Raw genomic sequence first — 23,534 nt, forward strand, 5'->3', positions numbered from 1 at the left:
GCAGCCCTGAGGATCCTGGGGCTGGTATCTGCCTGCTGCCCAGGGGCAGGGCAGAGCTGCCTCCTTCCTGGCCCCCAGCGTCACCCAGCATGTGTGAGGGAAGGAGGCCGCAGGACTCCCAGGCTGAACAAATCAATGAGACGCACTCAGAGAGCAAGGCGATCTGTACTTGTGTGTTCCTCCTACCCCACTGTGCACCTCCTGGGGTACAGCCTGGCTCTGAGTCATTCCTGGGGCTCCGGCACCACCTGGCCTGCTGCAGAGTCCCTAGGTACCTACAGATTTCCCTCCACATTGTCAAAAGTGAGCTTAGGGAAGTCCACAGAGGTCAAGGCAGAGCCAAGTCCTGGGTGCCCAAAGTCCGGGGAAGGTGAGGGCTTAAGGGACAAGTGAGAACCCGAGGAGGTATGAGACAGTGCCCCGCACAGACCTGGCACATGCTCAGGGCTCAGGAAAGGTCACCTGACATTGCTGGGCACCAGGGTGATGGATACAGAACAAAGAACCTTGGCAGACCCTCTTTTATAACGCAGTGGGGATGACCTGGAACAGATCGCATCAGACCTCAGAGTTTCGGTATCCCGTCAGGCAGAGAAAAGTGGCGAGGGAGACCTGGGGAGGACTGTTGTGAGGAGTCAGCGGGTAAGAGGCCAGGGTGGATGCTGGCACCCGGGGGGTGGTCCCCTTTCTCCCCAGAGGCGCCCACAATTGCTGCTGCAACCAAACTCTCTTATTGCCGCTCTTTGGCCACGTCACACAAAGGCCGTGTCCAACTGCAACAGCCCGCTCGCCTCACTGGCCCCCAGCGCAGCCTGGCACAGCTGCAGCGTGTCCTCAAGTGCCAGTGGCTGGGACGTCTCGATGATGGCGATGGTCTCCCCAAGCTCGGTGCACATGATGGTCTGCTGAGGCTCAGGGGGTGGGGGCGGGGCTGGGGGTGGCGATCGGGGCGGCGGCAGGGTCACGGCCCTGGCTCGGGCATGGACCCGCTGGTGCAGTCGCAGGCCGGCCAGGGCATGGAACCAGCGGCCGCATGTCCCGCAGTAGTAGGGGCTCTTGTTGTACAGGCCAGTGATGGGGAGGCGGGGGGCGCGTGCAAAGGCCACGGGCCGCAGGTGCAGCCTCCGATGCTGCTGCAGGTTGGAGCTCTGTGTGAAGCGCTTGCCGCAGTCCAAGCACTGGTAGGGCCGTACACCCGTATGTGTCAGCTGGTGGCGGCTGAGGTTGGCCAGGGAAGCAAAGGTCTTGCCACACGAGTGGCACTGGAAGGGCCTCTCGCCCGTGTGCGTCCGCAGGTGGTTGCGCACATGGACCAGCTTCTTGAAGCCCTTGCCGCAGACGCCGCAGCGGTGCCGCCGCTCGGGGGGTCCGTGGACCGCGCGCCGGTGCCGGGAGAGCCGGGAAGCCGAGGCAAATGACTTGGGGCACTGTGGGCAGGGCAGCTGGGCGGGGGGTGCAGGGGGTGGCGGGGGAGGTGCGGGCATGGTGGGTGCCGGGGAAGCTGAGGAGGAGGAAGAGGAGGCCGCCACAGGGGGCGCCCCGCTCTTGCCCGCATGTGTGCGTCGGTGGTAGAGAAACTTGGTCATGTTGCTGAATGTCTTGCCACAACGGCAGCGGTGCAAGGGGTTGGCAGTGTGTGCCCGCCGGTGAGCCACCAATGTGAGCTCCGTGCCGAAGCCGCGGCCACAGTCCACACACAGGTAGCGGGCTTCCCCGCGGTGCAGCCGCAGGTGCTGCTCCAGGGAGGCCGCCTTCTTGAACACCTTGGAGCACGTGGTACATTCGTGTGTGCCGCCGACATGGGCCCGCCCGTGTGCCAGCAGCCGGTTTGCCGAGCTAAAGCTGCGCTGGCACTGGTTGCAGTGGAAGGGGTGGGCTGTCGATGTGGGGCCCCGGGATGCCCGTCGGTGCCGCCGGCGGGCCTCTGCTGAAGTCCGGTGCTGGGGACAATCCCCACAGCCCTGGGCTGGACCAGCTGTGGCCCTGTCGCCTCCTGTGGCATCATCGCCAACCTCCGCCACCGCCTCCTCTTCCTCCTCTGTCTCTTCCTCATCGTCTTCCTCCTCTTCCTCTTCCTCCTCCTCCTCCAGACCATTCTGCTCCTCTTTCTCTAGGGAGTCAAAGTGGGTGCCCTGATGCTCCAAGAACTCCTCAGGAGTGGCACAGAGAGTCGAGCACTCAGGACACTCATAGGGCTCCATCTTCACTTCAGGGGGAGCAGGAGGTGGAGGTGGTGGCGTTGGTGGGGGCAGCGGGGGTGGCCCGGGTGGCTCAGCTGCTGCAGCAGAAAGGTGCTGGGCCTTGCGATGAGCCACCCATAGCTCAGGCGAGGGGAAGAGCTCCTGGCAGTCCCCACACTGGTACTGGATCTGGCTTGCAGACTCCCGGAGGTGGGCGTCCTGGTGGGCCAGGAGCTCACTGGGGGACAGGATGAGCTGGCTGCACTCCCCACACTGGAAGGGCCCATCGTCAGACCCTGCCAGGAGTTCTGGCTCCAAGCCTGGATCCTGGGTGGCCAGAGCCTCGTCCTCGGTGACATTGGGCACATGCTGCTCCTGGTGTGACAGGACTTCCTCCAGTGTATTGTAAAGGCTGCCACACTCAGAGCACATGAACTGGTGATGCTGAAAGAAAAGGGATGAGGCCAGGGCCTCCCCAGGGGTCATCTCTGTCACCTCTGTTGACATCTCTGTCATCTCCCCTAACATTGGTATTGCCATCTCTACTGCCCCTGGTGACATCTGTGTTGGAAGCTCAGCCACCTCAGCCGCTACCTCTGCCATGGTGGGAAAGGCAGTGCCTGGAAAAAGAAGGGGGAGCTGATGAAACGTCAGGGCCCCAGGAGGGGGAGGTGGCTTAGGAGCTTCTCTGCCCATCCCCTTACTCACCAGCCTCTACAATCAGCAAGCCTGGATCCAGTTTTGGTGCCTCAGTCTTCAATGAACGTGGGATTCTGAGGCTGACACGTGCACCATGCTGCCGGGCATCTGTAAGACAGGGGCAGCCCCCTCTGATGCTACCCTCCCTCCTTACCCAGAGGGCCAGCTGCCCCTTTCTAAGGACACATGTCTCGGGGTGCCTGGGTGCCTCAGTTGGTTAAGCGTCTGCCTTTGGCTCCAGTCATGATCCTGGGATCCTGGGATAAAGCCCCACATCAGGCTCCCTGCTCAGCAGTGAGTCTGCTTCTCCCCCTCTCTGCCCTCCCCACTCTGCTTCCTTTTTCACTCTCACTCTCCAATAAACAAATAAAATCTTAAAAAAAAAAAAAAAAAAAAGAATACCTGTCTCTTTATGCCCCTCAACCTTTGCCTGTGCAGTTCCCTCACTGGGCACCACCTCTCCTCCTAGCGTATGTACACACACAGATGCGGCCAAGCACTCAAGAGCACAGGCTTTGGACCAGAATGCCCTTGGCTTGAACCTGAGCTCCACCACTTACTTCCTCTCTCTGACACTGTTCTGCCACCTGTGAAATGAGGTAAAAGTACTACTGACCATGAAGGCCCTGGTACCTGAGAAACGTCAAATACAACCATGACTTGTAGTTCACCAGAGTATTACTCCTGAACCCGAAATCTTTGCTGTGGCTATTCCCTCTGCCAAGAAGATTCTCTCCTTTCCTGGTCTAGCAAACCCCTACCTAGCACTTCCTTTGTGAGGCCTTTTTTGACAACATCTCTGCATCCGCAGGGTGATGTCCACTCCTTCTTCCTTGGGGTTCCTATGGCAACCTGTGCCACCTCTATCGTAGCAGATATCATGAGCCCAGGATGCAAGTCTGTGCTCCTCTCCAGACTGACCATGCAGGCAAGGCAGGTCTAATTTATTGTAGGGGTTGATGTCACCAACAGAACCATGGACCTGGGAGAGGGATTTTTAACTTCCCTGTTCGTGCCCCCACCTCCCCTTCTTTATGTGTGGGCTCAACCCAACCAAGGCTTCTTCACACAGCAGGGGCTCAGAGACCCTTTAGCAAATGACTGACCCCTCACAGCTAATTTTCTGAATCCAACCTCCACTGTCTCTATCTCTTCTTTAACTCATCTGTTAGTTCCAAAGGGCAGGTGGAGCTCAGATTACAGCCAGGCAGGCAAAGTTGCTCATATTAAGCTACCAGAGAGCAGGAAAGTTGGGTCTCTTCCTCATTGATGTATTTCCAGCACCAAGAATAATGATTAGCCCGCAACAGGTACTCAGTAGATATTCTGTGAATGAATAATGCTCCCTCCAGGAAGCGAGGCCATGAGTGTTTAACTTTCCCTGTGCCCCTTCCACTTCTCACAACAGGCCAACTTTCCCATTGGACCGTGAATTCCCACAATAACACAGCCCAGCATGTGACCCTGTTTTCACTCGATGCCCAATAAATGGTCCCTGAATAAATGATTCACTAAAAGCCCAGGAGTTACTCTTTCTTAACTACTTATTCCAACTCCCTCACTAATACCTCAGTTACTACGGCCCTGCACACAACAGCCATTCGATAAAGGAATGAGTCGACCTGGAGCCCCAGAGTTCAGCTTTTTCCTTGTTTACAGCCACACTCCATCAGAACTCCCATGGGGTAAGGCCCAAGGCCTGGTGGAAGGCTTACACAAAGTAGGCACCCTGTCAATGTCCCTTCAGAAGTGGCCTGAGCAATCTAAAATTTGGGACTTTTCGTCTGCCTTCCTCCTTTCCCAATTTTGGGATTGTGTGCTACTGGTGCGGAGGGGATAGGGGCTTTTCACACGGTGGGTCAGTAAGTCCTTCCGGGAAAGAACCCACCAGGGGCCTGGAAGTTCGAACTTTTCCGCTATACGTCCCCTTTCACCGATCAGACTTAATCAAGTCCGCGGCACGAGAGCGCCCTGCAAGGGGCAGGGGTGGGGGCGGCGGGCTCAAGGAAGGGTCCTGCACGCCGCACGAGCGGAATCAATGCTCTAGGGCACAGAGGAAGGAGCGCTCTCCTTCCACTCCGCGCCGCTCCCGCCCTAACGCAGGCCCCACGGCTCTCCGTCCCCCGGTGTCCCCTTCGTTCTCCCTCCGCCCTCTCCGTACGCCCAGCGCTCTCTTCCCCGCCCGCCCCGCGGCGCCCTCACCCGTCTCTCTCGCCTCCTGCAGCCCCCGCCGCTCTTGACACAGACCCTCTCTGCTCCTGGCGTGCGGGACCCCTCACTATCCACACCTCCCATTGGGCGGTGCCCTTACCCGCGGCAGCCAATCAGAGCCGGCAGCGGAGGGCACGCGCCCTCGCGCCTGCGTGTTGACGCTCAGGCGGGGCGCCGCGAGTTGCTCCACGCACACAACTGAGCCCCGTGGGCGGAGCTTGGGGAGGGGGCAGGTGAGCGCCTGCGCAGTTCTCCTGGGCTGCTCTGCCAAAAATCAGAAAGTTAAGCGGTGAGAAGTGGGCATCGTTGGAGAGCCAGGGCCTATGGAGTGAATCGGGTGGCGGGAGACCTGGACAGAAGTGTTATTTCATAGAGGAAGAGGCCGAGCAGATGCTATGCTGAGAGCATAGCTTTGGAGCCAGACACACCTGGGGTACTTCTCTCAGGGCCTCACTTCTACATTTGCGTAAAACGGACCTGAATCACATCCACCTTAAATTAAAGGTTGTTGATTGAAATCAAACACGTAAAAGCGCTCAGCACAGGGCCTGATACACCGTAGATGCTCATTAGAGCCCATCTAACACGGACATAGTCCTTACCAGTTTGCAAAATTGCTTTCCTTTCCCACCCCCTCTTCAGTTGACTTAAGGATATTCACTTATCGGACGCCTACTGTGTGTCCGGCCCAGGACTAGGTTTTAATAGGTGACAGTTGCCATTAGAGAAAAGGACTCTTCTGAGGGCCCTGCTGCAGCCCAAGCCGACAGTGCTGAGCCAGTGCCAAGCAGGACCCAAGTCCCCTGCTTTCCAAAGGGAGATAATTTCAGGGGTGGGAACCACTCAGAGGAGAGGACTTGTTTCAAGGCACAGTGCGAGTCTCGACCTTGAGTCACCTAAGTGTGTGTGGGGGGGTGGGCCGTGGCCACCACGCCTAAGGCCCCACCTCAGGGGAGATGCTCAGACTTGCAGCCTAGACTCCAGTTGTCTTAATAGGGATCTACCCTCGCCAGAGTGCAGGTTAGAGAGGGGGCATTGGGAGGCCCCTTGATCTTTGAGGGCAGAGATTGGAAAGAGTCGTTGAGGGGGCGTTTGAGACAGGGAAAGGGTGTCTGACTGTAGTAAGGGACCGTGTTGGATGCCATCAGGAAGTGAGCAGTCGGGATGGAGGGGCCTATTGCAATCAGGAAGGAGGTATTGGTCTCTAACGTGAGATGGGAAAGCTTCCTAGCCTCGATGGGGGGGGGGGGGAGGTGTAGGAACTTAGTGATGGGGGCTTCGAAGAGAGATTCCAGTTGGGGTCATGAGATGGGCACAGCTGTGACGTAGGTTCCTGGTTGCCATTAGGGGTAAGGGCCAGTCTGATGGAGGAGCATTCAAGTCCGGATCATAAGGGGCCTGGGGGCTATGAGAAGCCCGGAAGGTGGCGATTGGGGTTCCTTGCATACAGGCAGCTGGAAGGAGCGGTTATGTGGGCGTCTAGGTCGTGCTTAGGATGGGGCTGTAGTCCCTGAGTTGGGTAGTTCCAACAGGGCTTGACGTGGGGCAACAGGGACCCAACCTTAAGTCACCGGCGGACAGAAGCAACCCTGCAACCAAGTACCAGTTCCAACTCAAGACGCGGAATCGCTCTCGTCTTGCGCAGGCGCAGCACTGGCGGGGCCCCGACGCTACGGTTGGGGGCGGGCCCGGAGGGGGTGGGGCTTGGAAGCTTCACTCTGCGCATGCGCCCAAGGGGCGTGGCGGTCGCACCTGCGTGAGTTGGGGGAAGGAGGAGGGGCGAGGTGACGCAGGCGTAATAATAGAGAAGGTGCCAGAAAGATCCAAAACAAGTGGCTGCGGCCGTCGCCCAGGAGTCGTCAGACGCCGGAATCTGGTGAGGATCCAGAGAGGCCTGAGGGCGACTGGTGGCGGGTAGACGGAGCCACCTGGGTGTTGGGGAGAGAGCGGTACCGCCCTAACAGAGCGAGGGGGTCGGGTTCGGGCAGCACCACCTGTGTGGGGTGAAGGGCTGCTTTGGTCGGCTCCATTGTGGGGGGCAGAGGGTCACTTTCGGACGGTACCATTTGGGTGGAGCCGCGGCGCTGATCGGACAATACCACAGGACGGAGCCAAGGGGCACGTCCGGACAGTGCTGCCCAGAGTCAAAGGGCGGTTGGCAGGGTGCCCCGGGATGGGCCCCCACACTTGTTCGGACCGGATCACTCGGTCGGATCCGGAGGCTGGTTCGGGACATACCACCTGGGGAGGGGTGTGCGGGCCGGGCGGGCCCTACTGGTGGGAGGACGAGCGGGGTCTAGCGTCTCGACCTGTTACTAGGGGACCTCGGGCGATACCATTCTTTTCTGGGGGGAGGCGGACGGCCGGGAAGGCTGGGGTGCGAAGGTGGCCCTGCCCGGCAGCACGGGGCTGGGGAGACGCGCTGGCGGGAGTAGGGCCCGGGTCCTCGCGTCGCTGACCACTGTCCCCTCCGCGCTGTGTGGGTTCTAGGCCCTGGTGCCACCCACCCTCCCCCTGATATGGCGCTGTCCGGGTTGACCCCGGCCCCGAGCTGGGAGGAGGATGAATGCCTGGACTACTACGGGATGCTGTCGCTTCACCGTATGTTCGAGGTGGTGGGCGGGCAGCTGACCGAGTGCGAGCTGGAGCTTCTGGCCTTCCTGCTCGACGAGGCCCCCGGCGCGGCCGGCGGTCTGGCCCGCGCCCGAAGCGGCCTGGAGCTGCTGCTGGAGCTGGAGCGCCGCGGACAGTGCGACGAGAGCAACCTTCGCCTGCTGGGGCAACTCCTGCGCGTCCTGGCGCGCCACGACCTGCTGCCGCACCTGGCGCGCAAGAGGCGCCGGCCAGGTATGGTTGAATGGGAGGGCGACAGACTTCCGGTAGGCCTGGGGCCTTGCCCTGGCTGGGCCTCCATGGTGGCCTGATAGGGACAGCACCATATCAGCCTGCTTCCCCACTCGCTCCTCCCCTTCGTCGAGAGTATCAATGAGGAACAGGACAGGGAGGAGACATGGCTTTGGGAGACACGAGCTTGTGGAATTTGGTCACATCTGTGACGTTTGTGGCCACTTTATGGAGGGCTTGTTTCATGCTGGGAACAGCGGTAAGCCCTTCATGTGAACTGTCGCCTTATATCCTCCCAGTAATCCTGTGGGGGTGGGGAGCCCTGTTAGTGTCTCCACCTTACAGGGAAAAGAACCGGGTTAAGAGAAGTTAAGCAGCTTGTACCCATGTAAGAACTGAATCCTATGTGCTGAGTACAGGAGGTACAGGGTGTTGGGACTGACAAAGTGTTTATTCCATGAAGCTTATGGTTAGTGGAGGGAAGCAGCCATCAAGGCAGATGGTTTATTTTTAGATAGGGTTATGGAAAGACTAAAGTAGAGTTACGGGAATGCAGAGAGTAGAGAGTGCCTTCTAGTGAAGGGAGCTCCCCTCAGATTGGATAACCAGTCCAAACCTTTCTGAGAAAGTGATGGAATGGAGGCTCTACTCCTGGTGTGCGTAGATCTCAGAGGAGAAAATGCCAGGCAGAGTGAAAGACAGGCTTTCAAGCCCTGAGTCAGTACTGAGTTTGGTATCATCAGAGACCAGTGTGGCAGGAGCAAAGGGGACTGACAAACGAAGAGCAGAGGGGGAGGTAAGAAACCACTTTATACAGGGGCTTGAAGATGACACAGGTAGAAAGTGTGGGAGTCAGGATTTAAACCTGGCTGGCTTGGCTCTGAGTTGATGCTCTTAATCCTGTGAGGGAAGTACTCCTGGAGGAGCAGTTCTGAGAAGGTGAGGAACCCAAGGGTTTAAGGGATAGAAGTCCTGTGTGTGCAGAGGCCCTGAACTGTTGAGCCCTTGGCTGGGTTATCAGGTGCAGTGGCTAGTTGCGGAGGGGGATTGCAAACTTCCCCTGCCCATAGAAAGTCCACGGGAACTGGATAACCAGGAGAAGGGCATCACTAGAGGAGAGCCAACAGTGCATTTAGAAAAATATATGCGGAGGTCGGGCTACGGAAGAGGGAATTTGGGGAGCCTGCTTACTTCTTGGGGCTTCAGGGAGCATTGGGGGCAATTGGCGGTGGGGGGCCACATTGCAGGGATCCTGGCCATGACTCGACTTACAGAATCCAGCCCTGACAATTGGAAGCTGCTATAAACATGGGTTGGATAGCCCCAGAAGGTCACGGGTCTCATCTCTCATTGTAGGCATGTAGCAACCACTGGGCAGGAAGCATTTGAGAGGGAGCGGCTGTCTGGGCTCTGACTTCTGGGGAACTCAGGCACCTAGTGGGGCAGGAGTCCATCTCCAGGTGGGAATGGGAGCCTGGGTCGGGGAGGGGTTGGAGGCTGTGAATATTTCTTTCCGTTTTTCTCTCTCTGAAGTGTCTCCAGAACGCTACAACTATGGCACCTCCTCTGGCTCTTCTTCTAAAAGGACTGAAGGTAGCCGTCGTCGCCGTCGCCAGTCCAGTGGTACCTCAGAGGTTCAGCAGGGTCAGTGGGAGACAGGTGAGCCTTGAGAGCTGGGTGTGATGGCAGCGTCCCTTTCTTCCTCCTGAATCCTGGTGAACCCGCTCCATCCCGACCCATCAAGGAAGGGGCCCGAGGGGGTCATTACGTCTCCACATTGCTTTTTGCGTGGTGTTTATTCTACAAAAGCATGTGTCCAGAAGCAACGTATGGAATTGTTTGTTGTGGTTTTATGGTGCATCTGAATGACATCACATGGTGGGTGTTCATATGGCTGACTTTGCTGGACGTGTTTCTGAGATTTATTTATGTCAAGTACCTTTTTTTTTTTTTTTTTTATGTCAAGTACCTTTAATGGGTTTCTTTGAGTTTCCCTGCCAGTTCATGTGGGCAGTCTCCTCTTCCTCTATTCCTAAATTATTCAAACACAATTTGAAGCATACAGAGAAGTTGAAAGATGAGTGCAGTGAGTGTACTCATATCTTCCGCCTCAATTCAGTAATTTTAGCATTTTGACATTTTGGCTTTGTGTGTATATATGTAACAGTGGGGTTCTTGGGTGAACTCTTTTGAAAGTAAGTTGTAGCCATCAGGATATTTTACTCCTAAATCAGGAGGCATTTCCTGAGGATGAGGAGATTCTCCTAGACTATCTCCAGACCATTATCGGAAGTAAATAAATAATTCTCTTTCATCCTCATTTTCACACCTCCCCAAGATTGTCTCCACTCTTAAGATCCACTGATAGTTGAGGTTCTTTGCATTCATTTATTATATTCCTTAATCTCTTAACTCTAGAACGTAAACTCCTTTCCCATCCCATATTTGTTTCTTTTTTTCCTTTGATGTTGAGTTCCTAACCCTGTCAGGCCAGTTGTTTTGCAGAATGTCCTGATTGTTTTTGGAAGTGTCTGATAATTTCCTCATGGTGTCACTGAAGCTGGTCCCTCTGGTGCCCTGCATCTGCTGTGAAGTGGGAACCCACCCCCCCCAACACACACACACATATACTAGGAGACAGGTATGGCAGTAGCCACCTGGCGCTGTGTATAGTTTATAACTTGAAACTTAAAAAAAAAAAAAAAAAAAAACTTAAAAATCATGTAAACATGTGGCCAGAAGAGGTTAGAGTAATTTCCAGGGTTGAGAGTTTAGTAAAGTAAGGTGCAATAAAAAGTGGGTCAGGAGGCTTGATTAGATTCAGGTTACATGTTTTGGCAGGAATGCTCCTTGGTTGATGCCATGTGTTTCACATTGGAACACCTCAGGCTGCTTAAGATCTGGTTTTCTTGTGAGTAGGCAAGTCTGATCACTCGGGTAAGGTGGTGTCTGCCATATTTGTCCTTGGTAAACCGACATTTTCCCCTTTAATGGCTAGACAATCTGTGGGGTGACACTTTGGCACATTCTGTTCCCCAATGCCATCCCCAGTGGCTTTAGCATGTGTTGGTGATCTCCGCCCGAACCAGTGATTACACTGGTGTTCCCAAAACGGTGATTTATTCTTTTCTTATTTTTCAGTGTCTGTTAGCTGGCGTTCTTTCAGGACTTTCTTTTATTTCTCTCTCTTTTCTTGGGGGGAGAGGGAGCAGCACTATGTATTCTTGTATTGTTATTTATTTACTGTGTTAGAATCTATTAGTCATTCTTCCTGAGGTTCAAATTGACTAGCTCCTACTGTCTTTTTGATGTGGCTCCATCATTCTTTGGGTTTCCTCCTCTGTGGCACAGTGAGATGTCCTGGACTCAACTTGTACTTTTCCTTCCCCAGTCCTGGAATCTGCTATTTCCAGAAGCCTGTTTCTTTTAGAGGCACTGGCATTTAGAGACCCAGACCTGGGTGCTGAGTGTGTGTGCTGTTCCAGACTCTTTTTAGTGAACAGAACTAGAAATTGCTTTTAAGAAATTTGTATTCGTTATTTTGGGGCGCCGAGGTGGCTCAGTAATGTGGCCAACTTTTGATTCTGGCTCAGGTCACAATCTCAGAGTTATGGGATCAAGCCCCATGTCAGGGTCTGTGCTGGGCATGGAGCCTGCTTGGGGGTTCTCTCTTTCCCTGTCTCTCCTGCTCTCATACATGTGTGTTCGCTTTCTCTTTCTGTCTCCAAAAATAAATTATCGTAGTGTTTTCTTTTTTTTTTTTTTTAAAGCTTTATTTATTCAGAGAGAGAGAGAGAGAAGCAGAGACACAGGCAGAGGGAGAAGCAGGCTCCACGCAGGAAGCCCGACGTGGGACTCGATCCCAGGTCTCCAGGATCATACCCCGGGCTGTAGGCGGCACTAAACCGCTGCGCCACTGGGGCTGCCCTATTTTAGTGTTTTCAAAGTTAATACTACAAAGACTTTTTTTGGTACTCTAAAAATTTTAGGTATTAATAACTTTGTGATAATAGGTTTGTTTACTTTGTTTTACGACAGGCATAGCTTCGAAAGTACATCAGTACCAGCACCGCTGCTGACTGTATCTCCTGAATGAAGCATACCATTTATTCCTGGTTCTTCCTGCCCTAGGAGTATATCCCACTGAGAGTTTATAGTCAGAGTGTTCTTCTAAGTTACTTGAAATAATTCTTCTGTTCGAATTACCAATTATATAAACAACTAGGTTCATTTATTTCTGTTTAATTTTATGGTTGGGGGTTTTTGGGGTCTCTTTAATATTTTGAGTATGTAAAATAAGTTTCACGACTCAAAGGTCAGAACTAACATGGGTGAGAAAGATGTTCTCAGAAGGATCGTTTCCACTGTTGCCCCCCACTCCTAGTGAATAGGTAACTAATTCCATTCATTTCCAATTTATTTTTACAGTGTTTTGTCTTGCAAAAATAACAAATGTGTATATATGCTTATTTTCTCTCTCTCTTTTTTCACACAGATGTAGCAAATTGTAGACAGTTGTTTGACTCTGCTTTTATTTCACTAACCAATCTGCCCTAGGAGTTACCCTATGTACTTCTTGCTGGATATTTACATTGTGTTCACATTTAGACAGTTAGGAAGATGCCCCAGTGGTTTGTTGTCATGCTTGCTTCCTGGCCTTGTGGTGCAGGGGCTTCTTCAGGGTCACACATGGGAGTGGGGCTGCCCGGTAGTAGGGTGTGCTCTTCTAGATGATGCTAGGTTGGATATACTCCCTGTTCATTTTATGGCCGAGGCCAACTGAGGCCCAGGAAGTGGAGGGGCTCATCCAGGATCTCTTGGCATGGAGACAAGCCTTAATCTCTTCAGCAGGCACCTGCCTATCTGCTCTACCTGTTATCCTGGCCCTCAGTGTGCCCCATCTTTCTCTCCTCAGGCTCCCCACCGACCAAGCGGCAGCGGCGGAGTCGGGGCCGGCCCAGTGGTGGTGCCAGACGGCGGCGGAGAGGGGCCCCGACCACCCCTCAGCAGCAGCAGCAAGAGCCAGCCAGACCTGTCTCAGAAGGCAAAGTGACCTGTGGTAGGTGTCTGTGGGCCTTGGTGAATGCATGTATAGTGCCAGTGGCCGGGTGCTGAGCCAGAGCATGGCAGAGACAGACACTGATCCGGAGAGTGGCACACCTAGTGGGTAGGCAGTGGCTTCTGTTCATCATCAGCCCCTTGCTTTCTACGTCCTGTCTGTCCTGTCCGTAGTTGAAGGATCACATGTACTACCTCCTTCAGGAAGCTTTTACTGACGACCCCTTGCTCTCAGTTTCATTTGTTTTTTTCAGAAAAAATTTTTCCGGGTTCACTTACCCTACAGTCATTTCTTCTGTAGGGGTGGAATAACATATGGGTAGAAAATGATCCTGGGGCAGGCTGCCAGATTCATCTTTTAGCCTTGGCCTTTAAATAGTCCGTTTGACCTTGGGCAGGTGGCCGAATCCTTTGTGTAAAACAAGGCTGATACGGTGCTTTCCGAGTAGGGTTGTTGAGAGAGAAAATGATTTAACCTGGTAATATGTCCACAACGGTGCCTGGCTTGAGGCCCGCGCTATGCGCTATGTTCCAGTTTGTGGGTTGTCTTGTTATGTGCAGTGTGCTTGGGACAGGAATAGCAGTGAGGTCCCTGCCCTTGGGGAGGCGACCTTCTAGTAGGGTGACAGATCAGTGAAACTAAAGCTCACTTTAGATAGTGCCATGAACAGAGGGTGGGGAGTGGGTGGAGGAGCTTGGCAGGAGCCAAGCCACTGGGCCTGGCAGACCTGGGAGTAGATGGGAGTTGGGATTTTATTCCATACAGCAGGTGTTACTTAAGGTTTTCAGTAGGGGAGCTAGGTGATCGGATACCTGCTTTTTTTTTTTTTAATTTTAATTTTTATTATTTATTGATAGTTACAGAGAGACAGAGAGGCAGAGACACAGGCAGAGGGAGAAGCAGGCTCCATGCACCGGGAGCCCAATGTGGGATTCAATCCCGGGTCTCTGGGATCACGCCCTGGGCCAAAGGCAGGCGCCAAACCGCTGCGCCACCCAGGGATCCCTGATACCTGCTTTTGATGGAACTCTGACTCCATCTGGAAAATTAGTTAATAAACGAATTTTGATATATTTATTTTATTTTTTATTTTAATTTTTTTATTTTTATTTATTTTTATTTTTTTTAAGATTTTATTTATTTATTCATAGAGATGCAGAGAGAGAGAGAGGCAGAGACACAGGCAGAGGGAGAAGCAGGCTCCACGCAGAGAGCCCGACATGGGACTCGATCCAGGGTCTCCAGGATCATGCTCTGGGCTTCAGGGGGCGTTAACCGCTGCGCCACCGGGGCTGCCCTATTTTTTATTTTTTTTAAAGATTTTATTTATTTATTCATGAGACACACACAGAGAGAGAGAGAGAAGCAGAGACATAGGCAGAGGGAGAAGCAGGCTCCATGCAGGGAGCCTGATGTGGGACTCGATTCCGGGTCTCCAAGATCACGCCCTGGGCTGAAGGCAGTGCTAAGCCACCGAGCCACCCAGGCTGCCCACGAGTTTTGATTTATGAAGTGTTTAGAAGCGTGTCAGGCATATAAAGAGTATGTGCCGTGCCAGGTAGGTATTACATAAATTAAACGAAAAGGGAGCAGATAATGGAGTGAAGCAGCTGGGCAGCCCATGCAGGAGACGAGGGAGGTATGGCCCAGGGACGTTCTCTTGGGGAGAAGGGCTGCCTGGGCCTGCAGGTGTGTTAGGTCAGGTGGGTGGTGGGCTCTGCTGTGGAGATTCATGCTTAGACCTTGCCTTCGAGAAATTCCAGCTGGTTCTAAGGGGTGTAGACGTGCTCTCTTTCACTCAGCCCACACCTCTTTGGTTCCCTCTCTTGAGTGTCACATCCACTCCACGGATGAGGCTGCAGATAACCTGTGCTGAATGCTGCCAGGAGGAACAGACCAATAGAGCCAGCCAGTGTCCTCCAACAACCCTCAGCTAGAGGGAGTGGCTGCCCGGTGGGCCAGCAGCAATGAGCAGAGCCACTGGGCTGGCTGGCTGTAGCAGAGGGAGTCACTGCCTCCCTAGGGAGCCTGCTGAGCTGGGGCTGGGGAGGGGTCTTGTTGCCTGCAGAGGCCTCAGGTCTCTTCCCGGAGGGCAGGGCTGAGGCAGGGAGGTTGTTACCCAGGGTGTGGCTGGGTCTTGCTGGGAGGACTGTAAGCAGGTCTAACTGCTGACTCACTAGGCAGGGTGGGGCTGGAGGGAGGCCCTTCCCAGTAAGGGCACTGGTGGTTCCTTCCCTCTGAAAGCTGGGATGGCTCACCTTTAACGAGGCCCAGTACCAGGGGTGGAAGAAGGCTCGTTCAGACCTGCGTGATCTGCCATTTTTGCCCCTGGTGTGTGACCGCTGTGGGGATTGCCCCTAGTCAGGTGCCCTCCCCAGAGGGGTAGAACCAGACCAAACTCTGGGTTTCCGAAGGGGAAGAAGAGTGTCTGGAGTACCCCGGGTTTGGACACAGATCCTCTGAGTTTCCACATCCCTTTCAAGGCTATCCATCGGGCACTGTGCTGGGCATACTACTCGCCTGGCCCTGAATTTTCAAGACAGCCCTGAGGTAGGGGAGATAGCACTCCTTGTGCAGAGTGGCAGGGTTGGTTCATTCTCTTATTCCATGTGTATTCTTAGAGAACTTATTACGCACTAGGCACAGCAGGGATGGGAGGCGCTTGTGCATATGGAGCATGTGTTTTGATGGGAGGAGAAAACCAAGACACAGAAACTTCAGATGGCAGCTTAGATGAGAAGGCAGGGCAAGGGGGTAGAGAGAGATGGAAAATTCAGCTTTAGATGTGTGGGTAGTAGGGTGGTCTCAGAAGCCCTCTTGGAAGAGACAGAGTGTGTGGATGACCGGGGAAGAGTGCTCTAGATCTGGGGACAGCAGGTGCCAAGATCTGAGTAAGGGTGAGCCAGTGGTGGTGAAGGGATGGTGAGGAAGCTGGCCAGACTGGAGCCCAGGGAGTAAAGGGGAGATTGCTGGGAGGTGTGGGGCTCATCCTTCAGGGCCAGCAGCATGGGCCAGTGCTTTCTTTGCTTTAAATGACGGAAAGCAGCCAGAGGATTTGAGTGGCAGAATGGACTTTTTTCCCGTTTTCTGTGGTGAAGGGACAGAGGCAGACACACCAGCATGATGACCCCTTTCCCCCGTCTTCACTGTGCTTCCACCATTATCAACTCGTGGGTGATCCTGCTGCACCATCCATGGTTTTGGAGTCACTTTCAGGTGTCTTTTTATTTCATCTGTGGATTTTTCACTGTGTACCTCTAAAGGATCAGAATTTTTGAAAAATCACCATGCGAAAGTTAAGTTCCTTAACTGTTTAAATGTCTAATCAGTGCTCCAACGTCTGGTTGTCTCAGAAGTGCTGGTTCTTTAAATTTAATTTATTTGAGAGCAGGAACAGGGGGAGGGGCAGAGGGAGAGGCAGACTCCCCACTGAGCAGGGGGCCCGATGTGGGACTCCATCCCAGGACCCTGGGATCATGACCTGAGCCAAAGGCAAATGCTCCGTGTGAGCCAACCAGGAGCTGTCTGCTGGCTCTCTAAGTCTCTCCTGATCTCTGATATTTCCTTCGTCATGTCACTTCTCTCTCCCTCCCCATCCCTTTAGCTTTGTATTTGTTGAAAGTAGTCCTGTAGTGATTCCTAAAGACTGGATTTTGTTTTGTTTTGTTTTTAAGTTTTTTTTTTTTTAAGATTTTATTTATTTATTCATAGAGATGCAGAGAGAGAGAGAGAGAGAGAGAGAGGCAGAGGCACAGGCAGAGGGAGAAGCAGGCTCCATGCAGGGAGCCTGATGTGGGACTCGATCCAGGGTCTCCAGGATCACGCCCTGGGCTGCAGGCGGCGCTGAACCGCTGCACCACTGGGGCTGCCCAAGACTGGATTTTGTTAGTTGAATCCCACAGTTGAGGTGATTGATATAGTCCCCTATAGTCTGTTTCCTGAAAATCGGTAGTTGGTCTAGAGAGACTTGATCAGATTCTGATGTGATGTTTGGTTTTATTTTCAAGCTCACTCCCCAGGTGGTGGTGTGGCCTTCCATTGGGAAGCAGGTAGTGGCTCTTATCTTTCTGACATTGGTGGCAGTGGCTCCTCATTGCCTCCATCTGTTAGTTTAGCAGAAGCTCGTATCTGATGTGATGATGCTGGCCACATCCTGGGGAAGAGACTAAAGCAAGGGATGGGTGCCTCTGTTGTCCAGAGGGGCATCTGGAATGGCTGTGGAGGGGCAGGGGTCTTTCCATCAGAGCACCCTGGCTGCCATTCTCCCCCTTGGCCTGTCCCTTCTCTGGTCCCCCACTGGGAATCCCTGCCAGTTTCCCTCCACATCTCCCTCTGCCCTAGTAGAGAGGGGGTTGAGGTGTGGGGCAGGAGGACCAGAGAGTGCTGGGGACCACCAGAGTGTGGGAGCAAGAGCAGCTCTCCTCACTAAGGAGAGTATAGCCACGGCCTCTGCCTTGGGGCCAGTGAGCCTCTCCATCCAGCTGCCCAAGTGGAGAGGGACCGTTGGCCCATGCTTGGTGTTCTGGCCAGAGGACACAGTTCAGCCAGCCCCTGGCCCATGCTCTTCCCCACTCTGTTCCTTCCTGACACACCTGGGCCTGGATCATTCACTTCTCTCCGTGTCTGCTGCATCTTTCCTGGGTTGAATGCCTTTGTCCTTCCCCGACTGCCACCCTGGCTCTGTCCCAGACTGCCAGGCTGCTTCTGGGGTACAGGCGGAGTCCTTTGGGGTGAGGTTGTATCCTTCCTGTGGCCCTCAGAGGGCTCATTATGTGCAAGGCACTGGCCTCTGTTCCTCACTTGCATCCAGCCGTGTGATCCCCCAACCAGCCCCAGGAGAGCAGGTGCCGGGGTGAGGTTTTATGGAAGTGGCCACTGCGGTGCGGAGGGCTGTGGTCCCCTCCCAGAGGCTGTGACACCTTGCCCCGCATGATTCCACCCGCACCTCTGCTCATTCCCGTGGCGCCCTTCTCCATGTGCTCCAGCCACACCGGCCCCCAGCCTGTGAAAGCCTCAAGTTCACATTCAGCTTCTAGACTTTCCTGCGAGCCGGTTTGTCTTCTGGGAAGGCTGCTTTTCCTTCTCTTTCTCTCTCGACCTGATTGTTCGTCGCATTTTACTTCCAGTGTCATTTCCTAGAGAGGTTCTCTGATTGTTACCATCTAAATTACACCTCGTTCTCTCTAATTTTCTCTCATGGCTCTTGGGATGTCTTTTAATTACAGGTTTCTGTGTATTGTTGTGTGAGAGGCAGCAAACAGAACAGAGGTAATTAAGAGCTTGGGCTCTGGAGCCAGGCACCCCAGTTGGAACTCCAGCTCTGCCATTTCCTGTCTGTGTGGCCTCAGGCAGGTGACTCATCCTGGGTGCCTCAGTTTCCCCATTTGCTGAAAGGAGGTAACAGCACTGTCCTGTAAGGTTGCAAGGATAATCAGAGGGTCAATACATGCCGTGTGTGTGCTAGTCTGCAGTAAATGCTATATGGAGATCATCTATTGTTTTTTGGTCATTTTGGTGAGGACTAAAGGAGAGATTGCACCTGTTGCCTCTGATTCCTGGCTAGGGGGAGTAGAGGGAGGCTCAGGTAATGCAGGTCTTCTTTTCCCTCCTGGAGTCTCCTTGTGCTCTTTCTATGTGCGTCATGCTATTGTGTTCCAGGTCCGAGGTTGGGCTGTGGCGTGGTGAAGGATTTCCTCATTTGTCAATGGAGATAGGAAAGTACGGTGGGGATTTGGGGCTGAAGATCTGGAGAACCGTTGGGTAGGGCCTGGCCCATGAGAGGTGCTCCCTAACTGGGGTTTCGTATCTCCTGGGCACACTGGTGGCAGGCATGCATGCCATGCTAGCGTTCCTGGCACTTTGTAAATACATCTGTCAAATGAAAGAATGGTTGAGACATACACTAGTCCATCCTGGTCCTGTTGTCCTTCCACTTCCCATGCTGGGGGTAGGCTGTGGGTGAACAGTTTCTGCCACAGGTTGAATACCCATCTGTGCTGAGGAGAAAGGCCATCTAGGAGGGTTTCACAGGCTCAGGACATGTGGTCTCGCAAGCTGAGCCTTGGCGGGTGAATGGGGCTGTTGTGGGCAGAGGAGGTAGACAGGTCATTGTGTGAGTGAGTAAGGCTTGTGCTGGGGGTGCTGCCCTTGCACCTGGAGTCTCAGAGCATGGGAGAATGCAGTGGGGACTGAGGGAGGAGTTAACTAAGGGGCCCAAGCAAGAGAGAGCCAAGCCTGAGCAGGAGCCATGGGGTAGAGTGGTGGGTGTCGAAATCACAGTTCCTGTTTCTGGGTGCCTTCTATGTCCTAGGCCCTGGGGCAAGTGCTTTGTGAGTTGCCTTATTGAATCCTCACGATTGCACCATGCAGCAGGGACCTCTTGTTTGTCTGTTTATGTTTTTCAGATGGGGAAACTGAGGCTCAGAGAGGTGAGGTCACATGCCCAAGGCCCCACAGCTAGAGAGTGGCAGAGCCGGGACTCGCCTCAAGGTCTGTCGGACTCCGCCACCTGGCTCTGTGCCTCTGCCACTGAGCTGCTTCGTGTGGCCTTGGACAGGTGCTGCCCCTCCCAATCCCCTGCTCCCTGGCCCACACCAATTGAGGGCATGGTCAGACGCCCCTGGGAGTCTAGGTTGTGGGCTTGGAGGTCTTGTGTGGTTCTTTTTTTTTTTTTTTTTTTCTTTTTTTCTTGTGTGGTTCTTAAGATGGAAGGAGCTGGGCCTGAGTGTTGTGGGAAGTCCGAGGGGCCAAGGCCAGGTAGGTTGCCCTGGGCTTCAGGCAGAGAGGATGAGGTTCTCCTTGAGGTAGAAAGAGAAAGGGTTTATTTAGGTGGGAGGAGGAAGTGGGTGTTACTGAGAAGTCATCTGGGGCAGCAGGGACCTGCCTTCTACCTTGTGCTCTGCTGCTGACACTGTGTATGGAAGGCTAAGGGAGATGGGGACATGGTACTTCCCCTTGCAGAGCTTCAGTTTCCTCATCTGTCAAATGGGTTGCATGTGGCCCCTGCCCCTACAGGGCTGGTCCTTCTGAATACTAGGGGTAAAGCATTGGCACATTGGAACTGTTGGCGGTTGCCATTCTTGGAGCACTCGTCGGGCACTGTTTGCAGTGCTAGCCACTTCTTTTCCATCCATTGCTCTCTCTTTAATCCTTTCAGCAGCCTTCCAGAGTCGGAATTCCCTGGTTCAGGCAAGAACCTAGGCTCAGAGAGGTGGTGGCTTGTGCCAGGTCACACAGCTGGTGCCTTAAGGCTCCTGGGTTAGAATCGTTTCCATTGACCAGAAGCTGCCCTGTGGGGCACAGGAGGTTCAATGACCTCTGTGGGGCACTACCACTCCCTGGCCTTGTGACCTTGGAAAAATCACTTCCCTTCTCTTTGCCTCCATTTGCTCACCTGTAAATTGGGGTGATAATAGGGCCTGCCTTACAGGGTGTTCATGGATTAAACAAGTTCATATGTGGGTAGTGCCTGTTGTCATTTCCAGCTCATAGCTGATCCTCACAGCCGGTGTTGTTTGGAGAGGAGGTTCTCTTAGTAGCCTGTGTCACAAGTGGGAGTTCAGTAATCCCACAGGGAGGTGTGATACGCCTGAGGACACATTTACAGGGGCAGTCTAGGAAGAAGTCTTGGAGCCTGTGCCCTTTGCAGAGCTGTCCTCTCATTTGGGCAGATGTGGGTAGGGTTGTAAGCAACAGAAACTCACCTCAGACTGGCCTTAGCAGAAAGGGCATTGATTGTAGTTGCAAATTTGGGTGTTCGGGGGGATGCATAAGAAACCCCCATTTCTTCCTTCCTCTCTGTTGTTGACCCTGGGTAGGCTTCATACTCTCCCCTCCTGGTGGCCAGGTGGCCCCCAGGAGCTCCGGGCTTACAGCCCACCATCTCAGCAGCCTCTGAGGGTAAAGAGCACCTGCTGCCAGCAGATCCAGCCAGGTCCAGCCTTGAGACTCCTGGGTGGTGCTCACTTGGTGGGTGGGTGCTGAGGATGTGGCTGGCCCCACAGGAGTCTCTCTGAGGGCAGGAGGACGTGAGGCCGTTTGCCTCAAAGCAAATCCGTTGGTCCATGCATTGGTTCTTTCACAAATATGTATTGAACACCCACTGTGTGCCACAGGGCTACACACGTGAATAAAACAGTCCCCTGGGGACACCTGGGTGGCTCAGTGGTTGAACCTCTTGTCGTTGGCTCAGGTCCTGATCCCAGAGTCCTGGGATCAAGTCCCACATTGGGCTCCTTGCAGGAAGCCTACTTCTCCCTCTGCCTGTGTCTCTGCCTCTCTGTGTCTCTCATGAATGAATGATAAAATCTTTAAAAACAAAAACAAAACCAGACAGCCCCTAACTTCAGGGGGCTCTCAGGGGGCTCACAGGAGGCTCACCCAGAGGAGACAGGTGATAAGCATGACAGTATAAGGGAGAGCACAGAGGAGGTTAGAAGGTGGTAAGTGCCTTGGGAAGAAATGGAGCAGGGTGTGAGGGACTGGGAATGTGGGGGGCCAGGGTGCTGGTGGTGAAGTTTTCAATGGGGAGGTTGGGGAGGCTTCATTGGGAAGGTGGCATTTGAAGGAAGTGAGGGAGCAAGTGCTACAGGGACACACAGAGCATCCTTAGTCAAAGGAGAGGGCAGGGATGGATAGAACCTGCTTGGTGAGTGGAGGTACAGCAGAGTGCTAAGGCTAGAGTGGAGCACGTGAGGGGAGAGGAGGTTGTGGGGTCAGGAAGGAGGTAACGGAGGCCAGGCCACAGGAGGGAAGCCATGGGAGGGTGTCACCCATCCTTGGGTGTGGGTGCCAGAAGGGGGAAGGATGTGGGTAGGTGCAGTGCAACCCATGGGGCAGTGGGAGGAGCCTGTGGGGGGAGGAAAGGTGAGAGAAAGGGTTTCTGTCCTCAGTCCCATTGTATCCCCGAGTCCCATTGCACAGTGTGTGAAGTGTTGGCCCGTTCCTGACCGGTCCCTCCTTCTCCGCAGACATCCGGCTCAGGGTGCGAGCAGAGTACTGTGAGCACGGGCCTGCCTTGGAGCAGGGCGTGGCATCCCGGCGGCCCCAGGCGCTGGCACGGCAGCTGGACGTGTTTGGGCAGGCCACCGCAGTGCTGCGCTCACGAGACCTGGGCTCCGTGGTTTGCGACATCAAGTTCTCAGAGCTCTCCTATCTGGACGCCTTCTGGGGCGACTACCTGAGTGGTGCCCTGCTGCAGGCCCTGCGGGGCGTGTTCCTGACTGAGGCCCTTCGTGAGGCCGTGGGCCGGGAGGCTGTCCGCCTGCTGGTCAGTGTGGACGAGGCCGACTATGAGGCCGGCCGGCGCCGCCTGCTGCTGATGGAGGAGGAGGGGGGACGGCGCCCGACTGAGGCCTCCTGATCCTGGAACGGGGAGGACTAAACCCACCTCCTAGCCTCTGGGCCATTTCCTCCCCCAGAGGACATCCATCTCTGCCCCTAGAGGACTGTCACTCCAGCAGCTCTGAGGACTGGGACAGATGGCCTGGCTCCTTGACAGACTCTCCCACAGGATGTGGGCTCTGAGGCCTAAACCACTTCCACCTGAGTTTCCTTCCCAACCTCCTCCCCACCCTACCCTCTGGTGTGTACCCCCAGCTTCAGGAGGCCAGGGACTCAGGCATGCAGATCAGAAAGGGAGGGAGGCATAGCTACACATTCACCAAAGGCCCCCTGCACACAGTGTCCCTGCCCCTGGGCTGTGCGCAAACATGCGCACTGCCCCCTCTGGAATCTCACCTGGGCTCCTGCCCTGGCCGCCACACATGTCTTTGGCCCAAGGGCTTCTCTCTCAGGATCTCTGATTTTACTGCCCCCAATCCTGGACCTCAGCTACACTGGGCACTGGGGCTCGGGTGTACACGGGGCCTGCTCACCTTGCCCACACATCTCTACAGCCAGCCAGGGCTCTGCCCAGCTTCCATACACAGACCTGGCTCTCCACATTTTCCTGCTGCCCATGGTTGGATGCAGACTTGCACAAGGACCTGCACCTGGAGTGTCACACATGCATTGCAGCAGTATCAGACCAAGTGTGTTGTACCCATGGGGCCAGGATCAGCAACTTCCTTCTCAGAAAGGGAAGGCAAAGGCTTGGGGCTGATGGGAAAGGCCTTTTACAAATGGCACCAATAAAACTGCCCTGGATTGGGGCTTAGGGTGGGCATCAAGGCTCCCTAGGACTCTTTCTTTGTGGGTTGGGGGAAGGAGCTGATGAGATCCTGGGGTTCCTTGCCCGGTATCAGGCTGGAGGAAGGGTAGGGTGCTGGAGCATCATCCGCCGCTGGCACCACAGGCCTGCTGCCCTCCTCTCTGGGCCTCAGTTTCCTCATCTGTCCAAGGGAATACTGCCTTGGAGTCCTAACCCGTCCCAACCGCATTTGCTCTTGTTTTATTCCTGAAAGTACTACTATTTTATTTTATTCCCAGAGGTGAGCCAGCTCTCTAGCCCAGAGCTTTGGAAACCAAACTGGTCATGAGCAACAGTTCTCTACCTGGAATCCCTTTTCAGCTGGCTCTTCGTGCCTTCTGGACGGTCACCT

The 23,534-nt window shown here is 54.3% G+C and overlaps 2 protein-coding genes across 9 annotated transcripts; one reads left to right on the forward strand and one right to left on the reverse strand.

Annotated features, from left to right (window-relative positions):
* Positions 1-146: 146 nt before the first annotated feature.
* On the reverse strand, positions 147-7,293 carry ZNF526 (zinc finger protein 526). Of its 8 annotated transcripts, none has more exons than XM_025424810.3 (4): positions 6,652-6,788; positions 5,191-5,354; positions 2,889-2,987; positions 147-2,800 (listed from the first exon to the last, which is right to left on the reverse strand). In XM_025424810.3, the coding sequence occupies exon 4, from the start codon at positions 2,781-2,783 to the stop codon at positions 753-755; it is 2,031 nt and encodes a 676-aa protein (XP_025280595.1). In that variant the 5' UTR covers positions 2,784-2,800; positions 2,889-2,987; positions 5,191-5,354; positions 6,652-6,788; the 3' UTR covers positions 147-752. The 8 variants fall into 8 exon arrangements, with proteins under 8 accessions (XP_025280595.1, XP_048950548.1, XP_048950551.1 ...); XM_049094591.1 differs by having other exon boundaries at positions 5,082-5,354; XM_049094594.1 differs by having other exon boundaries at positions 5,082-5,349; positions 6,652-6,774.
* Positions 6,827-23,158, forward strand: DEDD2 (death effector domain containing 2). The gene is made up of 5 exons (XM_025424821.3): positions 6,827-6,966; positions 7,581-7,937; positions 9,468-9,593; positions 12,850-12,993; positions 21,963-23,158. Exons 2-5 carry the CDS (start codon positions 7,610-7,612, stop codon positions 22,352-22,354), a joined length of 990 nt encoding a protein of 329 aa, XP_025280606.3. The 5' UTR covers positions 6,827-6,966; positions 7,581-7,609; the 3' UTR covers positions 22,355-23,158.
* The last annotated feature ends 376 nt before the right edge of the window (positions 23,159-23,534 follow it).

This window comes from Canis lupus, chromosome 1 (assembly GCF_003254725.2).
Source record: "Canis lupus dingo isolate Sandy chromosome 1, ASM325472v2, whole genome shotgun sequence".
NCBI lineage: Eukaryota > Metazoa > Chordata > Mammalia > Carnivora > Canidae > Canis > Canis lupus.

What these genes read in the sequence shown, in the direction of transcription:
- ZNF526 (XM_025424817.3), bottom strand. Translation starts at nt 2,783, where the DNA reads ATGGCAGAGGTAGCGGCTGAGGTGGCTGAGCTTCCAACACAGATGTCA.
- DEDD2 (XM_025424821.3), top strand. Translation starts at nt 7,610, where the DNA reads ATGGCGCTGTCCGGGTTGACCCCGGCCCCGAGCTGGGAGGAGGATGAA. An exon ending in GCGCAAGAGGCGCCGGCCAG is followed by an intron (nt 7,938 to 9,467) that starts GTATGGTTGAAT and finishes CTCTCTCTGAAG; the next exon opens with TGTCTCCAGAACGCTACAAC. An exon ending in AGAAGGCAAAGTGACCTGTG is followed by an intron (nt 12,994 to 21,962) that starts GTAGGTGTCTGT and finishes CCTTCTCCGCAG; the next exon opens with ACATCCGGCTCAGGGTGCGA.